General features: G+C 31.5%; 2 protein-coding genes across 4 annotated transcripts; both read right to left on the bottom strand.

The window, feature by feature from the left end:
• Positions 1-2,675: 2,675 nt before the first annotated feature.
• Positions 2,676-4,654, bottom strand: LOC104724652 (YDG domain-containing protein At5g47150-like). 2 transcript variants are annotated; one of them, XM_010443192.3, is made up of 3 exons: positions 4,358-4,654; positions 4,039-4,092; positions 2,676-3,709 (listed from the first exon to the last, which is right to left on the bottom strand). In XM_010443192.3, exons 1-3 carry the CDS (start codon positions 4,411-4,413, stop codon positions 2,824-2,826), a joined length of 996 nt encoding a protein of 331 aa, XP_010441494.2. In that variant the 5' UTR covers positions 4,414-4,654; the 3' UTR covers positions 2,676-2,823. The 2 variants fall into 2 exon arrangements, with proteins under 2 accessions (XP_010441494.2, XP_087327264.1); XM_087471138.1 differs by having other exon boundaries at positions 4,039-4,154; positions 4,358-4,508.
• A 5,141-nt stretch (positions 4,655-9,795) lies between these two features.
• Positions 9,796-12,945, bottom strand: LOC104724653 (GATA transcription factor 27). 2 transcript variants are annotated; one of them, XM_010443193.3, is made up of 7 exons: positions 12,271-12,945; positions 11,217-11,904; positions 11,068-11,125; positions 10,879-10,982; positions 10,600-10,789; positions 10,394-10,520; positions 9,796-10,307 (listed from the first exon to the last, which is right to left on the bottom strand). In XM_010443193.3, the coding sequence occupies exons 1-7, from the start codon at positions 12,308-12,310 to the stop codon at positions 10,081-10,083; spliced, it is 1,434 nt and encodes a 477-aa protein (XP_010441495.2). In that variant the 5' UTR covers positions 12,311-12,945; the 3' UTR covers positions 9,796-10,080. The 2 variants fall into 2 exon arrangements, with proteins under 2 accessions (XP_010441495.2, XP_010441496.2); XM_010443194.3 differs by having other exon boundaries at positions 10,394-10,514; positions 12,271-12,846.
• Positions 12,946-17,745: the final 4,800 nt, after the last annotated feature.

The following is a 17,745-nucleotide window of genomic DNA, read 5'->3' on the forward strand; positions in this document are numbered from 1 at the left end:
TCTAGTTTGTTTTATTGTTTGTTATTTGTGGCATGAAAAGATCTTATTGCTTGTGTGTATAAGCCAGTAGATGGGAGGATTGTCTCACTGAGTGTTTATAAAATACTCATGCATCTCAATTTGTGTTTGTGGTGCACGTAAAGGCAAAGTGTGATCATGGAATCAAGGCAATGAAGAGGAGAATGTTCTAGTGGTTCAATTGGTTGTTGTCTGGGTTCTGTATGTTGCTAGAGTGGAGTCCTTAGAATGTTGTCTAGGATTGTTGGTTCTTTGATTTATGCTGGTTTGGATTATTGGGTATTTGATATAGAGTTATTATTGGTTATTTGATTATTGGTTAATTCTTGGTTTAATGGTATCGTTCATGTTTTCCGTTGTTGTGTGATGGTGATTAGGGTGCTAGTAGATACTAATTAATTAATATTTTTTTAGAAAAACGGATCAGATCATTTCAGTATTCAAACTAGTATTTTAAATGATTTCTGTAAAATTTACAAATTATAAGTTATTCAATTATTGATTTTAAAAACTCAATAAAATCTACCTTAAAATCTATTGCTATTAAAATCTCCCCCCCCCTGTGTTTGAAATAGTTCGAGATCGATTTCACCAACGATTACCAAACACATAACTTAGCCGTTCTCAATAGCAATTATAGAACAACTAGAAAATTGCTAACCACTATGAAACAAAAATGACGTAAGATTTCATCAATTTATTGACCTCTAAAATATTTAATCTAAAATATTTATACAGCCACAAGGGCTACCATGTGTTCATGATCAACTTTCACTATGAACTTAGGCTGATGTAAAGTTATTAGGTTTTTCTAGATGAACACAAGATCATGAAACAAAAAGAAAATTGAAAGATAAAGAGGTAGGCATTACCTTATGTAAACGAGTAGAAGTTTTGGTTGGTTTTGAGCTTGTACTTGTAAGTTGGGATGTTTGAGATTCGAAACGTGCATATACCATTGTTGATCTTCTTCAATTGTCGAAAAATCGTCTCTTGCTTTGCATAAAGCATGATATGTTTTTCCTACGTAGAAATAAAAATATATATCAAAATTTTGTGGAAAATAAGAAATATTTAAAAACACAAAGACCATAAGTTTTTTAAATCAATTAACAAACATAGAAATAACTAGAGTAGAACTAGGTCTGGGCAAAAAAAATAAAACCCAAATGGAACCGACCCGAAAATATAGATCTGAATCTAAACCTGGAACCAGTAGAATACTTTATAGATCTGAATCCTAATCCCAAAAAACCAAAACCAAACTCGGAATCAAAAACCGAATGGGTACCTGACATACCTGAAATAAAATAATATACAGAAAATACTAATTATTAATATATATTTTTATTGGATAACTGACCCAAACCTAGTAAAACCGGATATTTTCTGTTTACCCTATTGGGTCATAAACGATTGGTTCCTACCTAAATCCGACCCGAGTACTTGAATGCCTAGGACTAAGTAGAATTTTTAACTATAAGATCCAAATCCATATCCATTTGGATCCCAAATATAATTATCCGGATCTATGGTCCGGATACCTGATCCTTTATAATGTTTTGATCAAAATTTTAATATAAATCTCAATCTAATTTTGTAAAACCATTACTATAATATAGGTTTAATATAACTAAACGAACTAAATATTTGGTGCAAGACTAAGATTTAGAGGTTAATGATGCAAAGCCTAGCGAAAGTTCTAGAATATTGCAATCAAAACCGTCTGTCTTGGATCCGAATATTAAAGGGAGAGCTGCATCGTTGAATTGTTGTTTGCAGGAACTGCTCACTATAATCGCATATGTTGCATGGAATTGAAAATCGTTTAGATCAAACGTTAAAAAAAAAAAATTTAAAAAACGAGATCTCTTCGGATCCAACCCATCTGAATGTCCAAATTTTCAGAACGAATCAAAACATATCCCGAATCGAACCTCCGATCCGGAATAATAACTTTCACCCCTAGTTTTAAACCCTTTTAACACACTACCATATCACAGAGGTCGATAAACAGACTGTGCTTTGGCATCTCAACTTTTAGTTGAGATGAGAACAAAAAAACAAAAGCAACTTACCCGACTCGTTAGAAGAAAATATTTATCAACCTATTTCGATTGATTGGCTCCAAAGATACAACAACCTCCTGTTAAGAAGCAACTAAGCAACTATAACCGTACGTATCTCAAACCTTTTGAGGATTAAACTCCAGCCAAACTAGATTTGATATCGTAAAGAAGAACAAGAGATCGTGTAAGAGAGATTTCGAATTCTCTGTGCTTAATTTACTGCTTTCTCAAAATTTTGTGAGGTGAATGATTTATAGAGTTCATGCAAAACCTCTTTTTATAGTGGGGAAAACCAAATCTCGATATATAACACTAAATATTCGTAGTTATTATCAATTTACCTTTTCCTAGGGTTTTCTCAACTTAATGCGATATTATTTCCCTTTTTTTTTGTAAAGGATATTGGTTTTCCATTAAACTATAGAAACTATTTTACATATTTAAATCTAATAAAGTATATAATTTATTCTCCAAGCAAATCATGCTTTTGTATTCAAATTTGGAAGTTTACTCAATCGATAAGGAAATTATTTTATATATATATTTTTAGTTCCATTTATTTATACTGTATACATCAGCATATATATGGGGAAAGGAATATATGTATGACTTTTTTTCTTGTAATTAAGTAAACAACTTCCAAAACGGGTATAAGTTTGTCTGTTAAGAAATGTAAATTTACCTTTTCCAACTCCCTTTCTTTATTATTTTACGATACTAATATATCAAGTCTAAGTCAAGTCAATGGAGGTTGACCAGGAATCCTACAAAGCTTGAACTTGGAGACAAGCTTACCTCTAGCCTCTCTCTCCTCGCCAAACTGTTCAACCAAATACAAACCATCGTACACGTATCGCTTCCCTTTACGATCCCACCTCTCTTCTCCACGGATCACTCTGACTTCAGTTTTATGCGTCATACTGTTAGCCAACGCCAAGTTCCCTTTGATCAGTTTTTGGTCTTCAGTCTTCTTTTCCTTGCTGATTACGTTACCTCCTTCACCTGTGTAAAACATCACACCAGAGTTGAACGTATCGTTGTAGCCGTACCCTTCTGATGCTACGATGCTTGTGGCGAGCCTAAGGTCTCCTCTTTTCAAGTAATCGATCCCATGCATGGTCTTGGAGTGAAGCCCGACGACACGGAGTTCGGTTTTGTACTGAAACTCATCCCCGACGTTGATTCCTGGAACTGATCCGATTATCTTCTCAGTGTTTAATTGCTTCCCCATATTCTCCAGGACATTGAGCGTCTTGATGTCGATTCTGCTTGTTGCATCCAACTGATCACCACCGCGCCTGGCCTTCTTTTGTTGATCCAACTCTTTGTACACTCTTTTGAAGAGAGTTAATACCTCAAGCACTCTCTCACGAGGAGTAGGATCAGAATCAGATGATCTTCTAGTCTCCATCTCTCGTCTGTGAGATGAACTCGAAGCTGCGACATGATGACCATCTGGTTGTTGTTTTGATTTGACACAAGTTGGAGCTGCAACCCTCGGATGATGGTCAGAAACATCATCATCATCAATCTTACAGGGATCAATGTGAGTTCCACAGCCCGATGGGAAATCTCTATTGGCGAAGACAACAGATCGCTTCTGAAAACTACTAGACATATTCCTGTAGAAAACACAACAATCACAAAGTGCAAATCAAGATTTGGAGTAATCTACGATCTCTTAAGAAGTCTAAAACTATATATCAAACACACAACCATGAAGCGAAATGCATAAACTTTTCGTAGATTTCAAGTTTGCCATACAAAAGTTAAAGAACTTTATAACACAGAGATTGAACCCAAATCTCGATTTTGACGGATCTATCAAACAGAGATGGTATCATACAGAGAAGTGTAGTCACTGAGTTTAGATATTACCAAACGATCTTCATGTGTGGTCATGAGATCAATATTGAGAGTCTTGAAGAAAATTGAAAAAAAAAACACTAACCTCGCTGGTGATGATCTCTCTCTCTCCATGAGCTTCAAGATGCGATTTTTACAACTGATTTCAAATCAAAATTACCATAAGATTGTTCTCAGAAACCCAAAAGATGAGATTTTCACCTAAAATCAAAGCAAAATCAGAGCATGGAGTTTCGAAAAGCATAAAGATTTCATTTTTTTTCTCAGGGAACAAACAAAAGCGTTTGGTTGAAATCGAAAGCGACAAACTCAGACAAGATCGTAAAATCGCTGAACGAAACAACAACGCACCAGAGAGAGAGAGAGAAGGAAACGAGTTTATGAGTAATCGAGATGAGTTGTACCTCGTCTGCGTTTTCCGACGAATCGAGTAGTGTAGTAAGTTACTACACCTCATCATCTCATATCTTCTCTCCGGCTCCGGCGAAACGAAGATTTTAGAGAGAGACTTCTTTTTTGTTTGTGTTGAGTTTATTTGACTAAGAAAGAGAGTTCAGTTTTTATATAGAAATGGAAATGTATGAATACAGAGTTGTTCTCTTATTATGGTCATAAATGGGCCATTGCCATTATTAATTTCATGGGATCATTTTTAGACAATAATCCAAAACTTATCAATGTGAGTTTTTTTTTCTAAAGTTATGATTACTTTTTAATTAGTAAAATATATATAATGCATGCCAGTAGTAATACACTGCTGCAGCTTTGCATTTATTTGAAGATTAAAAAAAAAGAAAAAGAAAAGGAGTAGTGTATTACATTACCACAAAAAACGTATACGTGTAGAAAAGAGTGTTCTACTAATATTAGAAGTTGAAAACATCTTACATTTAAAAAAAAAAAAATGCAATAGTATAAAAGATACTTTCACACTGGAAAGGAAAAAAACAGAAGCAAATCCTCTTATGTAATATTATTGTGATTTTTTTCTATCAAACAAGTCTCCACAGAATTTAGAAACTGTAATAAGCCTATCCAAAATAAGTTCTGAAAACTTAAGAATGTTTTTTTTTTAAACTCATAGACATTAGTCATCAATGCAACGCAAGTCTAAAGTTTGTCAATTGTCATCTCCAGGTTTCTTTAACCATTTTCCATATTCTCAATTTTTTTCTTCTTTGACTTGGTTTGACTTGTAGTACATTACATTGTGTTCTGCTTTTGCTATCTTGTAGATCATCTTCATGTATAGATTTTTCAAAAATTCGTTTCCCTTTTGAGCTTTCTTCTCGTCATTTAGCAGCAATTTTTTCAAGTTTTTAAACCCAATTGCTATCACAACAATTTCAACCATGAACTTCCAGAGGGCATTGTTAATTTGTTAAATCTCCTACTTCTTTAAAGAAATGTCTTTCGTGTGTTATTAGTTAATAATATCGTTCACCTATTAACAGTAAACACAATATCAATTGCTTTAGCTAGGTTTTTGTGTCACAATAGCCACAATGTTACATCCCTCTAGGACTTCACCGGTTTCAGTTTTTAGTTATATACCGACTATTTCTTTTCTTCATTGACTTCTCTTGATCCTTTAAATTTTTTTTTTGATTCTTGCTCAAGAAACGAGAAAGAGAAGTGGAAGTTGAAACCATATTTTACTTTGGTTCTGGTTTACTTTGTAATTTATCTATATGTATAAGAAAAAAAATTAAATTAATATGAATTATGGTTTTGGAATTGCTGACCATAATTTTTTTTAACTAACTTAGATTAAAAAAAGGTAAAATTTTGGAAAAAAACAAAAGCATGAACTATTTATAAATGACACTGTTCAAGAAAGCGTTAGACGGTATGTGGGCGGTGACCTAGCGCCTAGTGCCTAAAACGCCTAGTCGGAGTTTAGGTGTTTACAATACAAAACATTATATATGTGATAATATATATAAAATTGTGTTAAAATATATGTTAAAAGAAATAAATCATAAACTAAAATTAGTAAAAATACATTTATTTAATTTAGATTAATAATATATGACCATTTATAAATATGGATATGAATATAAAATTTAAAAATTTGAATATATGTAGTTAAAAATAAAAATATATATTAAAATAATATTATGTGATTTTAGGCGGTCTAAGCGGTCGTCCAAGTGTAAATTGTCTAATCGTTATTGATTTTCCAAATAATTCATGATTTTTTGTTGACTTTACCAAATAATACACGATGTTAATGGATTTTGTTATTAAGTCCTTAAATTGATTTTTCAAGTAAATCACCAAATTTATTTCTACTATTAAAAGAAAAGTCATTTATAAAACTAAATTTAGTTTTGTAAAGACGTACATCCAAATGCCATTGAAGTTATGACAAATTTTTTTAAAAGGATAAAAACGAAATTTATATAAAAAATATATGATCCTGATCAAAGGAATAAAATCGTGAATATTTAATGTTTTAAATGGAGAGAATATCGGCATAAATCTGTTTTTCTTTTTAGAAACAGTAATCCATTTAATATTTTCTATGTTTTCTACATATACGCCAAAATATTGACAAAACACCGTAAAAGAGTTGTCAACTAACTTTTATGGAAAAAAACTAATATTATATAATTAAAATTTTCCAACCGAAAAGGGTTTATTGTTTGACTAAATATATGTTTTACCAGTGTTTTTTTAAGTAATTTAATTTACTAATTAAGTATATATACTTTAAAAACAATAATTATATTTTGTGAAAATTCCAGTATATGTAAAATAGAACGTGTAAATTCGAATAATGAAAACAATATATTGAATAGTTTTTTTTTAAAAAGAGGACATAAATTTTAGATTAAAGTACAAAAATAAAAAAAATATAGGTAGATAAATTTAAGTATCAAGCTTTCACTAATTTGGATAAGAATTGACTATGCGACAGGTAATTAACCACTTTACAAAAGACACTTTGAGATTTTTGGTTTTTTTGAAAACAATTATATAATTTAAAAAAATTATAATTTTTAGGATAATTTCAACTAACTAAATAAAAAAATATTCAACATAGAACTCTGGTAACCCGTCTAAATTTTTTACCCAATCTTTTTTAGTAAATATTGTCTAACAAGTAATTATTTAAAAGGAAACGAATATAAGATAAAATAAATTCTGATGGATATGGAACGAGACGGGACGAGACCATAATGGATAAGACGATACAAGATGAGACAAAATGAGATATGACAAGAGGAGATGGGTTAGAACGTGAGGGGAAGGGATGAGACAGTGACGTGTTTCCCGTTCCAAAGTAAACACGTCTAAGTTTATTCTTTTTTAAATTTACATAAAAATAACGCAAAAATAATATAGCACCAGGTTAATATAATTCTTAGTCATTTTACGAATTTAAAATTTATATGAAAATATTTTGTCTCATAGCACGGGTTACTACCTAGTTCTTACTATTTAACAAAATCTATTAACAGGTAATCAGGTCATCGAATTGTTGCGTTATAGAATTCAAATTCGTGATTTTTAAAAAAGTCAACAGAAAATTCAAGGTTTATTTGGAAAGTCAATATAAGTTAAATATTATATCCACCACAAGTAAAGTTCATATTTATTTCACCATATTTGGTATGCTTTGTTTGTTAACAAAAGATTAATAAGAATTTCACACATAGAAACATTGATCCTCATCAGAATAACACACACATATATATATATATATATAATCATTGAAGAAAATAACCAGAATTTATTGAAGAAACAGATATATATATATATATATATATATATATGTGTGTGTGTGATATGTGATAATTATATATTTATTGAAGAAATGGTGGTGTTTTTGACAAAATTATTTTGGTTTAATGAGAGAAAATGACACATTTTATTTGTTTTATATCAAGGTGAATATTTATAATCTTTTTTTCTTTTAGGATTAATAACTGATTGTATAATTTCCATAATTTTGGTATTATATTAATTACGTGAGTATGTTTATTGTACTTATCTTTTAATAATTTTTACTTTAATATTAAGATTTGAATTATCCTTTCACAGTTTTAAAAGTTAACAAAATTACAGAATTTTTGTTCATATACGTAGATTGTGTTATATTTTTCTTATTATCTATTTATACATTTTGGAGACAATTATAAAATAAATCATAAAGTTCAAACCTATTTACAAGTATGTCATTGATATTAATTATTAATTTAATAAATAAATTAACTCTATCTCTATTCAATTTTTTTTATAGAAACTAAGTGTTTTAAAAGGTAACAAACATAATTGCAAATGTATGCAGATTTTGTTTTCTTATTTTATAAAAAGGTGAATAAAGAAGTTCACCGCTAAGGATTAACCCAAGTATTGTTGTTTACTTGATAAAAAAATTTAAAATTGATTAGATAAAAAGTGTCTTTTAGCCTCAAATACTATATTTTACTTTCATGGTTTCGTATGATGAGTTTTTGCGATTAAAGATGTTTTAACATGTTGCGTGATCCACCTTGCATGGCGGGTTTGTACTATAGAACTAACATTAAAACTTTCATATAATATAGATTTGTAGTCATAGTTTGGAAAATTAACTTATAAATTACTTAGTATATAAACTACAAAATATTACACATAGTACAACACAATCTTAATATTCCAAAAAAAAAAGTGTATACACATAAAAATATACACTAACAAACCATATAAGCATATACCTCTCTTTAATACTGGAAAACAAAAGTAAGTGTTTTAAATTTTTTATATTATATCTAATAACAAATTTAATGTAATTAAGTTCTAAACTGTATAAAACGTAAGAAGAAAAAAAACATTCTAAACAAAATTATAAATTAATTAGATAAAAATTAATTAATTAGAAATTTGAAAACTAAATAAATTAAAAATTATTATATAAAATACAATAATTTATAATTTAGTCCCGCGTTGTATCGCGGATGAAAACCTAGTCTTTTACATTTTTAATTGCTTAAAACAAATTTTATGTATATATACGTATTAGATAGAGAAATTTACATTTTAAACTTTCAAAGTGTCATTTAGTAACACTTTAAACCTTGAGATATTTTCACTAACTATAAACCTTTAAAATGATTTCACTAACACTTTAAACCTTAAAACTAACTTTCATATTTGTACCACTACGAAAGATGACAAAACAGTGATATCTGTCAACGTGAAATAGTTAAACTATGCTGGTTTGATTTAAATACTTATTTAATTAATTTAATTTAATTTAATTATTTATGACGATTGAAAAAAAATAAAAAATACATTTAAGCACAAAAATGAAGAATCAGAGGTAAGATTAAAACATTTGACAAAATGTAAAATTGAAGACGACAATATATTTAGAAGATTCATTGGTTTCTAACGAAAAGTCAATCGATTTGAATCATAATCCAGTGGAAATGCATTTATTAAAAGGATTAATAATGTGAAGAGTAGCGTCGTAAAAGTTTTGTTTACAATGAAGATGAGCACAAATTCATTTTTTATCTTTTTATTTCTTTATAAAACTAAAACTAATTAAAATTTAAATTAAATCAACATAGTTTAACTATTTCGCGTTGACGAATATTATTATTCTGTTATTTTTTATGGCGATCAAAAATGAAAGTTTAAAATTATTTTAAAGGTTTATAGTATTAGTGAAATTCTCTAGAGATTTAAATTGCTACCGAATGACACTTTGAAGGTTGATATATAGAAATTATGTACTTAGATAGAGAATTCATTGCTTTATTTCTGTATTTGGGTATCATATTGCTACTAAATATTTTCTCTTCCTACACGAAATAAAAGCACAAATTTAAACTTTAAAGAAAAAAGATAAAAGAAATCGAAACTTTCTTGTTCTTGGAGTTTAGTAAGAACAATAAGACATATGTATCAACATATACATATAAGACCATCAGACAGAGCCCTTACATAAAAATCCTTCCTTTTCTATCAGCAAATTGCAATTTCTAGTGCAGAAAAATCTCATTTTGCCAAAGAGCTTAAAGAGCAAAAGTGTTTTCCCTTCAAGAGAGAGAGAGAGAGAGAGAGAGATCATGTAAAGTCTTAGTCTTTGTTCTGAGAAACACCAATGAGTTTGAGAAACTTTTATCTTCTTTCATATCATATGAAGAAGCTCTGCTTGAGGGAACGATCCATTCGACGGCACATCAAGAAGAAGATCTTGATCAGAAATATCATTATCTTCATAGCTAAACACTAGAGATCCACCACAGCTCATAGGGTTAAAGGAAGATACACTATTCTCTAAAATCTCTTCAGTTTTGATGTGGTTTGATCTAATCTTCATCACTTCTTTGGGGCTTCTCATCACAACCCTTGTCTCTGAAGGATACAAAACCTCAATATAATCAGAAACAGACAGATTTTATCGCAGAAAGTTATGGATTGACTCAAGAATCTTAATTGACCTGAGAAGTTTTGGTTTAAGCTTTCACAAGGTCTTTCAATGGTTACAAGACTATTATTATTTGATGGACTCAGGTTTGAGACCCTTGATGGTGTAGTAACAGAGTCTTCAATCTCTTTTCTCTGTTCCTGAAGCAAATAGATTAAGTGAACAAAGTCCAAAAGTATAGAAACTATTTGTTTCAAGAAAAGAGTATATGTTGAAAACCTTGAGCATGTAATAGCTTTCCAACAAATGGGATTTGTTAGGATCGGATAAAGCAAGCTTTGCAAGAGTCTTGATGTCTTCAAGTTTTGATCCAGATGAAGAAGATGTCTCAAAAACACCATCTGCTACAAGTTGTTGAAACAAGGAGAAGTTCTCTTTGAATTGAGAACTCTCAAACATGCTTCTGAGGCTGGTAAAGGAGAAAACAGGAAGCATAAGAAGAACTCGAGTAAGCCACTGAAATCTGTAAAATACTGAAGTTTCATTGAGTTAAATTACCTATCAGGACGATCAACAGAGTCAACTTGAGGAAGTAATTTCATTAGTTTTTTCTGTTCTTCCTCAGTGAATTTTTCTATGAACTCATCGAAGTTGAAAACATCCTGCAGAGATATTGTTCCCAAGTCAACTTAAGGCAATCAATTGATTTTTGAAGAAACACAGTTGTTGGTATGCAAATGAAGTTACCTTTAAATCTATGCTACAGAGTAGTAAACTATGTCTTCCTAAGACTTGAGATTTGCTCCTGCAACAAAAAATACTTCATTAATGCTTTACTGAAATCAGAATCTCCAAAAGCAATCTTCGATCTTTATTGTCTTCCACAAGTTATTTACCTCTTCAGTAACTCCTGCTTTATAGCTTTGCCACCAAACTTAGCAGAATGAACTGATGAGGACTTGCTGCTCTCAACTAAGAATGAGCTAGCTTCAGATTCCTCTTCTCGAGCACCCGAGCTGTGAGGATCTCTCATAAGAACACTCCCATGTCCTAACAACATTGGTGTTTCATTCTCAAAAAGTAAATCACATTCTGAAGAACCAGAGAGACAAGAAGACTGCTGTTCTTGTAGAATGGTATAAAGATCCTTTGTGAGTTTTTCAACAGAAGAAGCAGCCTTTGGACGGCCCACACCTGTCCTCCTCTTACAAGGAAAAGTCGTTTCCCACGCATTAGATTGTGCACAGCTCTCAGAGTTTGATACAACCGATCCTGAACTCGATCTATTGCTAGCATCTTCGTCCAGAGCCTTCCTCTTGAAACCAGTACTGAATTCCAAGTTTGCTCTTTTAACTGTGAAGTTTTCTTGATATGTCTTCCTCTTTGGAATCTTTTTGTTCAAAGACATTCCTTTAATCATCACCCTTTGATGAGCTCTACGATCATCAATCTCTATCTCATCACCTTCAGCACGAGAATGAAGCGGTGTGTAGTTCACTAATGTTCCCTTAGTTCTCCACCTAGAACCACACGCATTGCACAACACCGGCTTCTCTGGTGGCCCGTTTCGCCATAGAGGTGTGCCTGTTTACAAAAATGTTCCCAATGATCAAACACTCAATAGCAACAACAAGAACAATGAATCATACTTTGAAGACCAAACAATCCTAATAAGTCTTTACATCATAATATATTGAGTCTCAGACAAAAAACTATGAGTTCAGTATTCATTTGGTAAACAATTCAAAGCTCAATAAGAGTGATCAAAAGCAACAAAGGACACCTACATACAACGTGGTCTTGTGATCATAATAAACACAGACACAAACCAAACCAAATCATTTTCAAATGCTCAATCTTGTTCATGTCTCCAAAGAAACGTTTGCATTATCACACAGTTCTTGAATAGTCAAAGAAATCAAATCGAGAATTGAAGAAACAAGAACTCACTTGTAACTCCACAGTGATAGCAAGGCCCTTGCTTACCCATCCCCTTTTACTCTTTTTTTTTTTCAAAAATTATACAATTTCACAAGAGTCAGAGAATTTGTGAAATTGAGTTTTAAGGTTGTTTACTAATTTCAGCTATACAAAGACTGGGTTTTGGGAAGCTTCTCTACGAAGAAAAAAAAAACCCAGAAGAAAAAAAAAAAAAAGAGTTTTATGTTTGCAGAAGAAAGCCAAATAAAAACCCAGAAAACAAAAACACAAAAAGTGTTTAAAAAAAAAAAAAAAAAAAACTCTACCAAGAAAATTAAAAACAAGAACAGCCCAGAAAATATTCAAATATCCGAAATCAAGAAGAAGGTTTTTTATTTATGGGTTTTTTTTTTTTGCTTTGAGCTTAATTAGTCTAATGCAAAGAAAAACAAAAAAGTTCCAATAGAAAAGAGAAGAGACTTATTGAGAGAGGAATCTAACAAATGGCTGTGAAAAAGGGAAAGAGAGAGAAAGTGTGGTGTGAAGGTTTATAGAGAGGGTGTGATTGTTTTTTTGCATTTTTTTGTGTTAAATGTGAAAAAATGGCTTTTTTAATTATTTAATTTGGTCTGTAATTTGTATATAATGAAAGGTAATGTTTAAGCTTCTTCTCCTGACTTAGCTTTTTTTCATCTAATGTTTTACAGATTTTTTTCTAATTACTTTGTTACCTATATATATATAAAAAAAGTTAACTAATATTAGCTGATTTATATTAATTGTGTTTCTTCCATGTGTCCAAAAACCTCTGTGAAAATGCTATGAAAGTAATATATATTTCCATATTGTTATTTTAATTAAATATTAAGTGAGATATAAATCTTTCAATAATTTAAGAGAGAAACATCTCTAATGGTTAGAAAGTGAGGGGCTGGAGGAATATCATTTGCTTTGTGCCTTATGGTTCCTTCCCTGTTGTTGACTATAGACTTTTTCCCTTCTTGTTTTTTTTTTTTTTTTTTTTTTTTTTTTTTTTTTTAATTATTTCTTTCTTTCCATATACATATATTCCAAAAGAAGTTAAACTCATTTTTTAATTCTTACAATAACAACCATGAGAAAACAAATGTAGATTAACAAAAAATAGAAATTTTTACCTTTCTCTAAAAATATTCGTATTGTATTACAGGTGTATATTTTTGCAACAATATATTAAAAGTAAACTTGGAGTTTTCTGTTAATTTCCAATTACAGGACAATCTCATTGATTTGTTTTACATTAGGTAAGTGTATGTTGTTATGTATGTGTATGACATGGATTTTTTTTTAATAAATAGGCCAAGATGGAAAAGAAAGTATCAAAATTAGTTTTTTGTCCACTTTTTAAAGTTTCAAGATTAAATAGTTGATGTAGTGAATAATTGATATTGTCTTTTTAATAAAGATAAGACTAGGTTAATAAGATTAGGTTTAACTTGTTCTAAAGTATGCGATGGCAGACGTTTGGTAAAATTAAATTATTAATAATTTCAAAGAAAAGAAAAACAAAATTAAATGGTTTGTGAAGTCACCGGCCGTAATGACGACGACGACGATGATCATGGACACAACTCTTTTTTCTCTTCTGCACCGTTTGTTTTGTGTTAAAGTATTTTGTAATGATGGGTCCCACCATTTGTGGTTTTGTGAATGTGATTAGTGAACTAATTTTTTTTTTTTGGGTACATTTCTCGGTGTCTACGCGTATTTTAATATTCCAAATCTCTCTTTTTTTAACTATATGATTTTTTTCTTTCTTATTAAAATACAATGCAATCATCAATGACCAAGATCCACATAATTTTGAGGTTTGGTGAAAGTGTAGCATGTTACTCACGATCGATGAGATGTATCTAACCAAAAAAAATTAGGTTTTTTTTTTTTATTATTTCCAGGAAAAAAGCAAATTGTAGGAAACTCTGATTATTGTTACGTAACTCCAAATATAATGTAGAGTCTCAATCAAATAATAGTACTTTTTGGCAAGAGACATATGAAAACAATATGTAATTACAATGTTAAATAGTTTTTAAAATCGTAGAATTAAATGTTAGACGTCAATACATAGGATTATCTTATTAATGATATAAAAAAAGTGTTACAAGTTAAAATTTTGTTAGAAAAGTTGTTATCAGCAAATGATAAAAGAAATACCAAATAACTGGGGGAAAATACTAACATGTAATTTGATTGATTTCACATTTAGATTATTTTTTTATATCAAGGATTTATTTAGATAGATATATATACTAATATATAACACATCATTTCATATATGTATAAAATCTATATTGAAAAGATAAATATATATTTTAAAAACCAAATGCTTACAGAAATAACGTATATATACAAACACAACAACGTTATACATAATATACAAATCACATGATTAAATTGTCCAAAACGTATTGTAAATTTGTAATTTGCTATGCTCATCTGAAGAAAAAAAATAGTCACACTTCAGTCATACAATTACTATATAATGCAATGTTGTAATTACAGGGCAAAAAGGAATATAAAATGGTGTAAACCTCGTGAGAGTAAATTGGACTGCCTGCTAATTCTTTTACGCAAATTTTGGTGAAATAATGTGATGATGATAGAATCGGACGGTGGATATGAGGCGATGTGACTAATGGTAATGGATGGGATAAGGTTAACAATAACAAAAGGTAATGCACGAGTAGTAGTAGTGCTTAAATAAAAACAAAGTACACTATATCATATGATATGAGAGATGATCTGCTTATAATTTGTACAATCATGCTAATAAAACACACAACCACTACATCACAAAATGACAACTATTAGATAAAATGTTCATCTTAAAATAACAGTTACCAAATTCTTTCTTCTTTCTACAAACAATTGTTTACCAAGAAAAAGAAAACTCTCCAACTAGAGTGTTTTGGTGGTATCACTTGTTTATCTATTATTGGTGATTAGACTCGTTCCATTCATCTTGTGTAACCCTCTAACTGAAAAATAGATTCTCGTTTGAACCATACCTTGATACTGGCCACCATAAACATACGAAGAATCAGGTTCCATAAAATTGTCACTTTTCCTACTTGTGATTCTTAGCTTACTGCGGATTAAGAAGCCAAAATAAAGGTGCAATACGCCTAAATATCTTAAGACTAAGAAAAGTTTGAGAGATGAAAAGAACAAAACCAAGTTTAGGCCATCTACAGTATGAAGGTAGTATTTATGCAAATTCTTTAAGCGGAGAAATATGTGTTGTCACCAAAAGAGAGTCCTGACTAGTGAAAACACCAGAGTGACATAACAACTCGACCATGTAATTAAGTCGCCATAATGCTTTCAGGTATTGAACATTCACTCTAGTTGCTTTCATTGCCACGACTTTCAGTTTCACTATGATCTTCGTCTGCCAAGTTGTCCAACCACAGAGACGATGCTCGTATCACATTTCTTAACCTATCGAGAAAATACCAACGTGACATAACAGCTCGACCATGTAATTAAAGCCCCGATTGATAACAACTGTTACTTATAGCTTTTTTTTTTTTTGTCGAAAAAAAATTATGTTGATGAATTCTGATAGTCCAAATACAATTGTTTGTGGAGAAGATTGAAACATTCAAAATAGAAATTACAATGAAGACACCCATGCTGTGCAAGAAGATGTGCAACATGATTACCATCTCTTTTGGTAAACTAAAAACAAAAGTATTGAAGTATGATGCCCATAGTCTAATGTCCTGAATAACCCCATCAATTGAGTTCTCTCAAATGTTGAGTGTTAAGTATCTTATAAAGTAATTGATAGTCTCCTTCAAAACAAACGGATGTGAAACCTTTGATCTATGTATGTTGCATAGCTGACAATAGAGCTTGTTGTTCCTAGCCTTACAGATCCCCATCCTTTTGATATGCCATCACCATTTCTTATAATCCAGCCTCCTGTGGCTTGGTTTGATTGTCGATCGAAGGCCGCATCATAGTTGCACTTATATAATGTATCCAAGGGTCTTCTCCATTTGATATCCTCCTGCAATCGGTTTGTGGATGATGATGTATTTTGCGTGTTGTTTAGAAGCCAATCCTAGACGTCATTTTGAGCTCTTTGAACTAGTATCCTTGGTTGATCAGTAATACTTTCAAAAATAAACTTGTTCCTTGATTTCCATAAATGTCGTAGTAACCACAAAGGTAGGAACTGAGTTGTTGCATTGACATCATCTGTATAATCCATGTCTAAAAAAAGCAGTAAGAATGGATTCACAATCGTGAGTCGTATCCAAAAGAATCTCTATTGGAATATTAGCCAGTTCCCATGTTAGTCTCGCATGCCTGCAATGGAAGAAGATGTGTGCAATTGTTTCATCAGATTGGAAGCATCATGGACATACAAGGTCAAGACTTTTCCTCTTGTATTCAGTTGTTACTTATGACTATAAAGACTTTAGCTTTAAAGACTTTAACAAAACGTAGAGCCTCCTTTGCCAGGAGATCTGCGTGATGATTCTGAGTACGAGGGATGAAATTGAAAGAGCAACAATTGAAATTAGAGGATAGAGAGAGGACATCGTGGAGAGTCCCATGAAGTTCCTTCTGATTAAGCGCTTGGACCAGGATAAGTGAGTCGGATGCGAAAGATATGTCCCTGATGTTCGATTCGAGTGCAACTCCCACTGCTGTGAGAGTTGCCAACGCTTCGGCCATCAAAGGGGAGTTGACATGAGTCATCGTGGTAGAGCCTTCAAGGGGGAAACAAATTCAATAAAGCTTTCTCTCTAAGAAATCAGATTTTAGCTAAGGACAAAGAACAATTGAGATTTCTTGAGGAAGAAGTTAGAGTTTCGCTCAAGAACAATGAAAAACTCAGAATATTGTATTAATTGCTGGATCGTTTACAATGAAGGGGGTATCCCCCTTTTATATGCTTTCATAGATTACAATTTATGTTCACTTTCCTAATCAATCGAACTGTAATTAGGAAAGTTCCCTTCTTTTCTTTAGGTCGGTCTGGAGGCGACTCGGGAGGTCGGCTATTCGATCTCGGGCTGGGCCTATCTGTCCTTTTGGACCTTTGCTCAAAGGCCGAGTCCAATCCCAAGATGAATTCCCGGTTAGGCAACCGATTTTCTTATGGGTTTAGACTAGTATGTCGGGGGTGCCAATTCCCGCACCAACAATTAGCCCCCCATGTTCGGTATATTCAGAAGTTAATTCGAATGTTCGAACTATAGGAAGAGAATATTCGATCTAAACTATAAGAAAAACAGATTTATTTACCCGGATCTTCGCACCGCTGCGCCATCCAATGTTAGCATGACACATGTCTCAGACGTCGCTTTTATCAGATCGGAAGTCGAAACGTCACGTAGGTCATAATGACTCCCCGTAAGGTTGCCGTCTACTCGTTCCTATAAATACCTCGCTCGCGTCCTCATTTTTTACTTTTCGCCAAACACATCAAGGTATTTGCTTTGTTCTCTC

This window comes from Camelina sativa, chromosome 11 (assembly GCF_030686135.1).
Source record: "Camelina sativa cultivar CO46 ecotype springtype chromosome 11, ASM3068613v1".
Taxonomy (NCBI): Eukaryota; Viridiplantae; Streptophyta; class Magnoliopsida; order Brassicales; family Brassicaceae; genus Camelina; species Camelina sativa.

Excerpts from the sequence above, each read along its gene's own strand:
- LOC104724653 (XM_010443193.3), bottom strand. The coding sequence starts at position 12,310 with ATGGGTAAGCAAGGGCCTTGCTATCACTGTGGAGTTACAA. Across the intron at positions 11,905-12,270 it reads CTATCACTGTGGAGTTACAA|GCACACCTCTATGGCGAAAC; the intron begins GTGAGTTCTTGT and ends TTTTGTAAACAG. Across the intron at positions 10,521-10,599 it reads AAAGCTATTACATGCTCAAG|GAACAGAGAAAAGAGATTGA; the intron begins GTTTTCAACATA and ends TATTTGCTTCAG.
- LOC104724652 (XM_010443192.3), bottom strand. The coding sequence starts at position 4,413 with ATGATGAGGTGTAGTAACTTACTACACTACTCGATTCGTCGGAAAACG. Across the intron at positions 4,093-4,357 it reads CGTCGGAAAACGCAGACGAG|TTGTAAAAATCGCATCTTGA; the intron begins GTACAACTCATC and ends ATTTGAAATCAG. Across the intron at positions 3,710-4,038 it reads GAGAGATCATCACCAGCGAG|GAATATGTCTAGTAGTTTTC; the intron begins GTTAGTGTTTTT and ends TGTTTTCTACAG.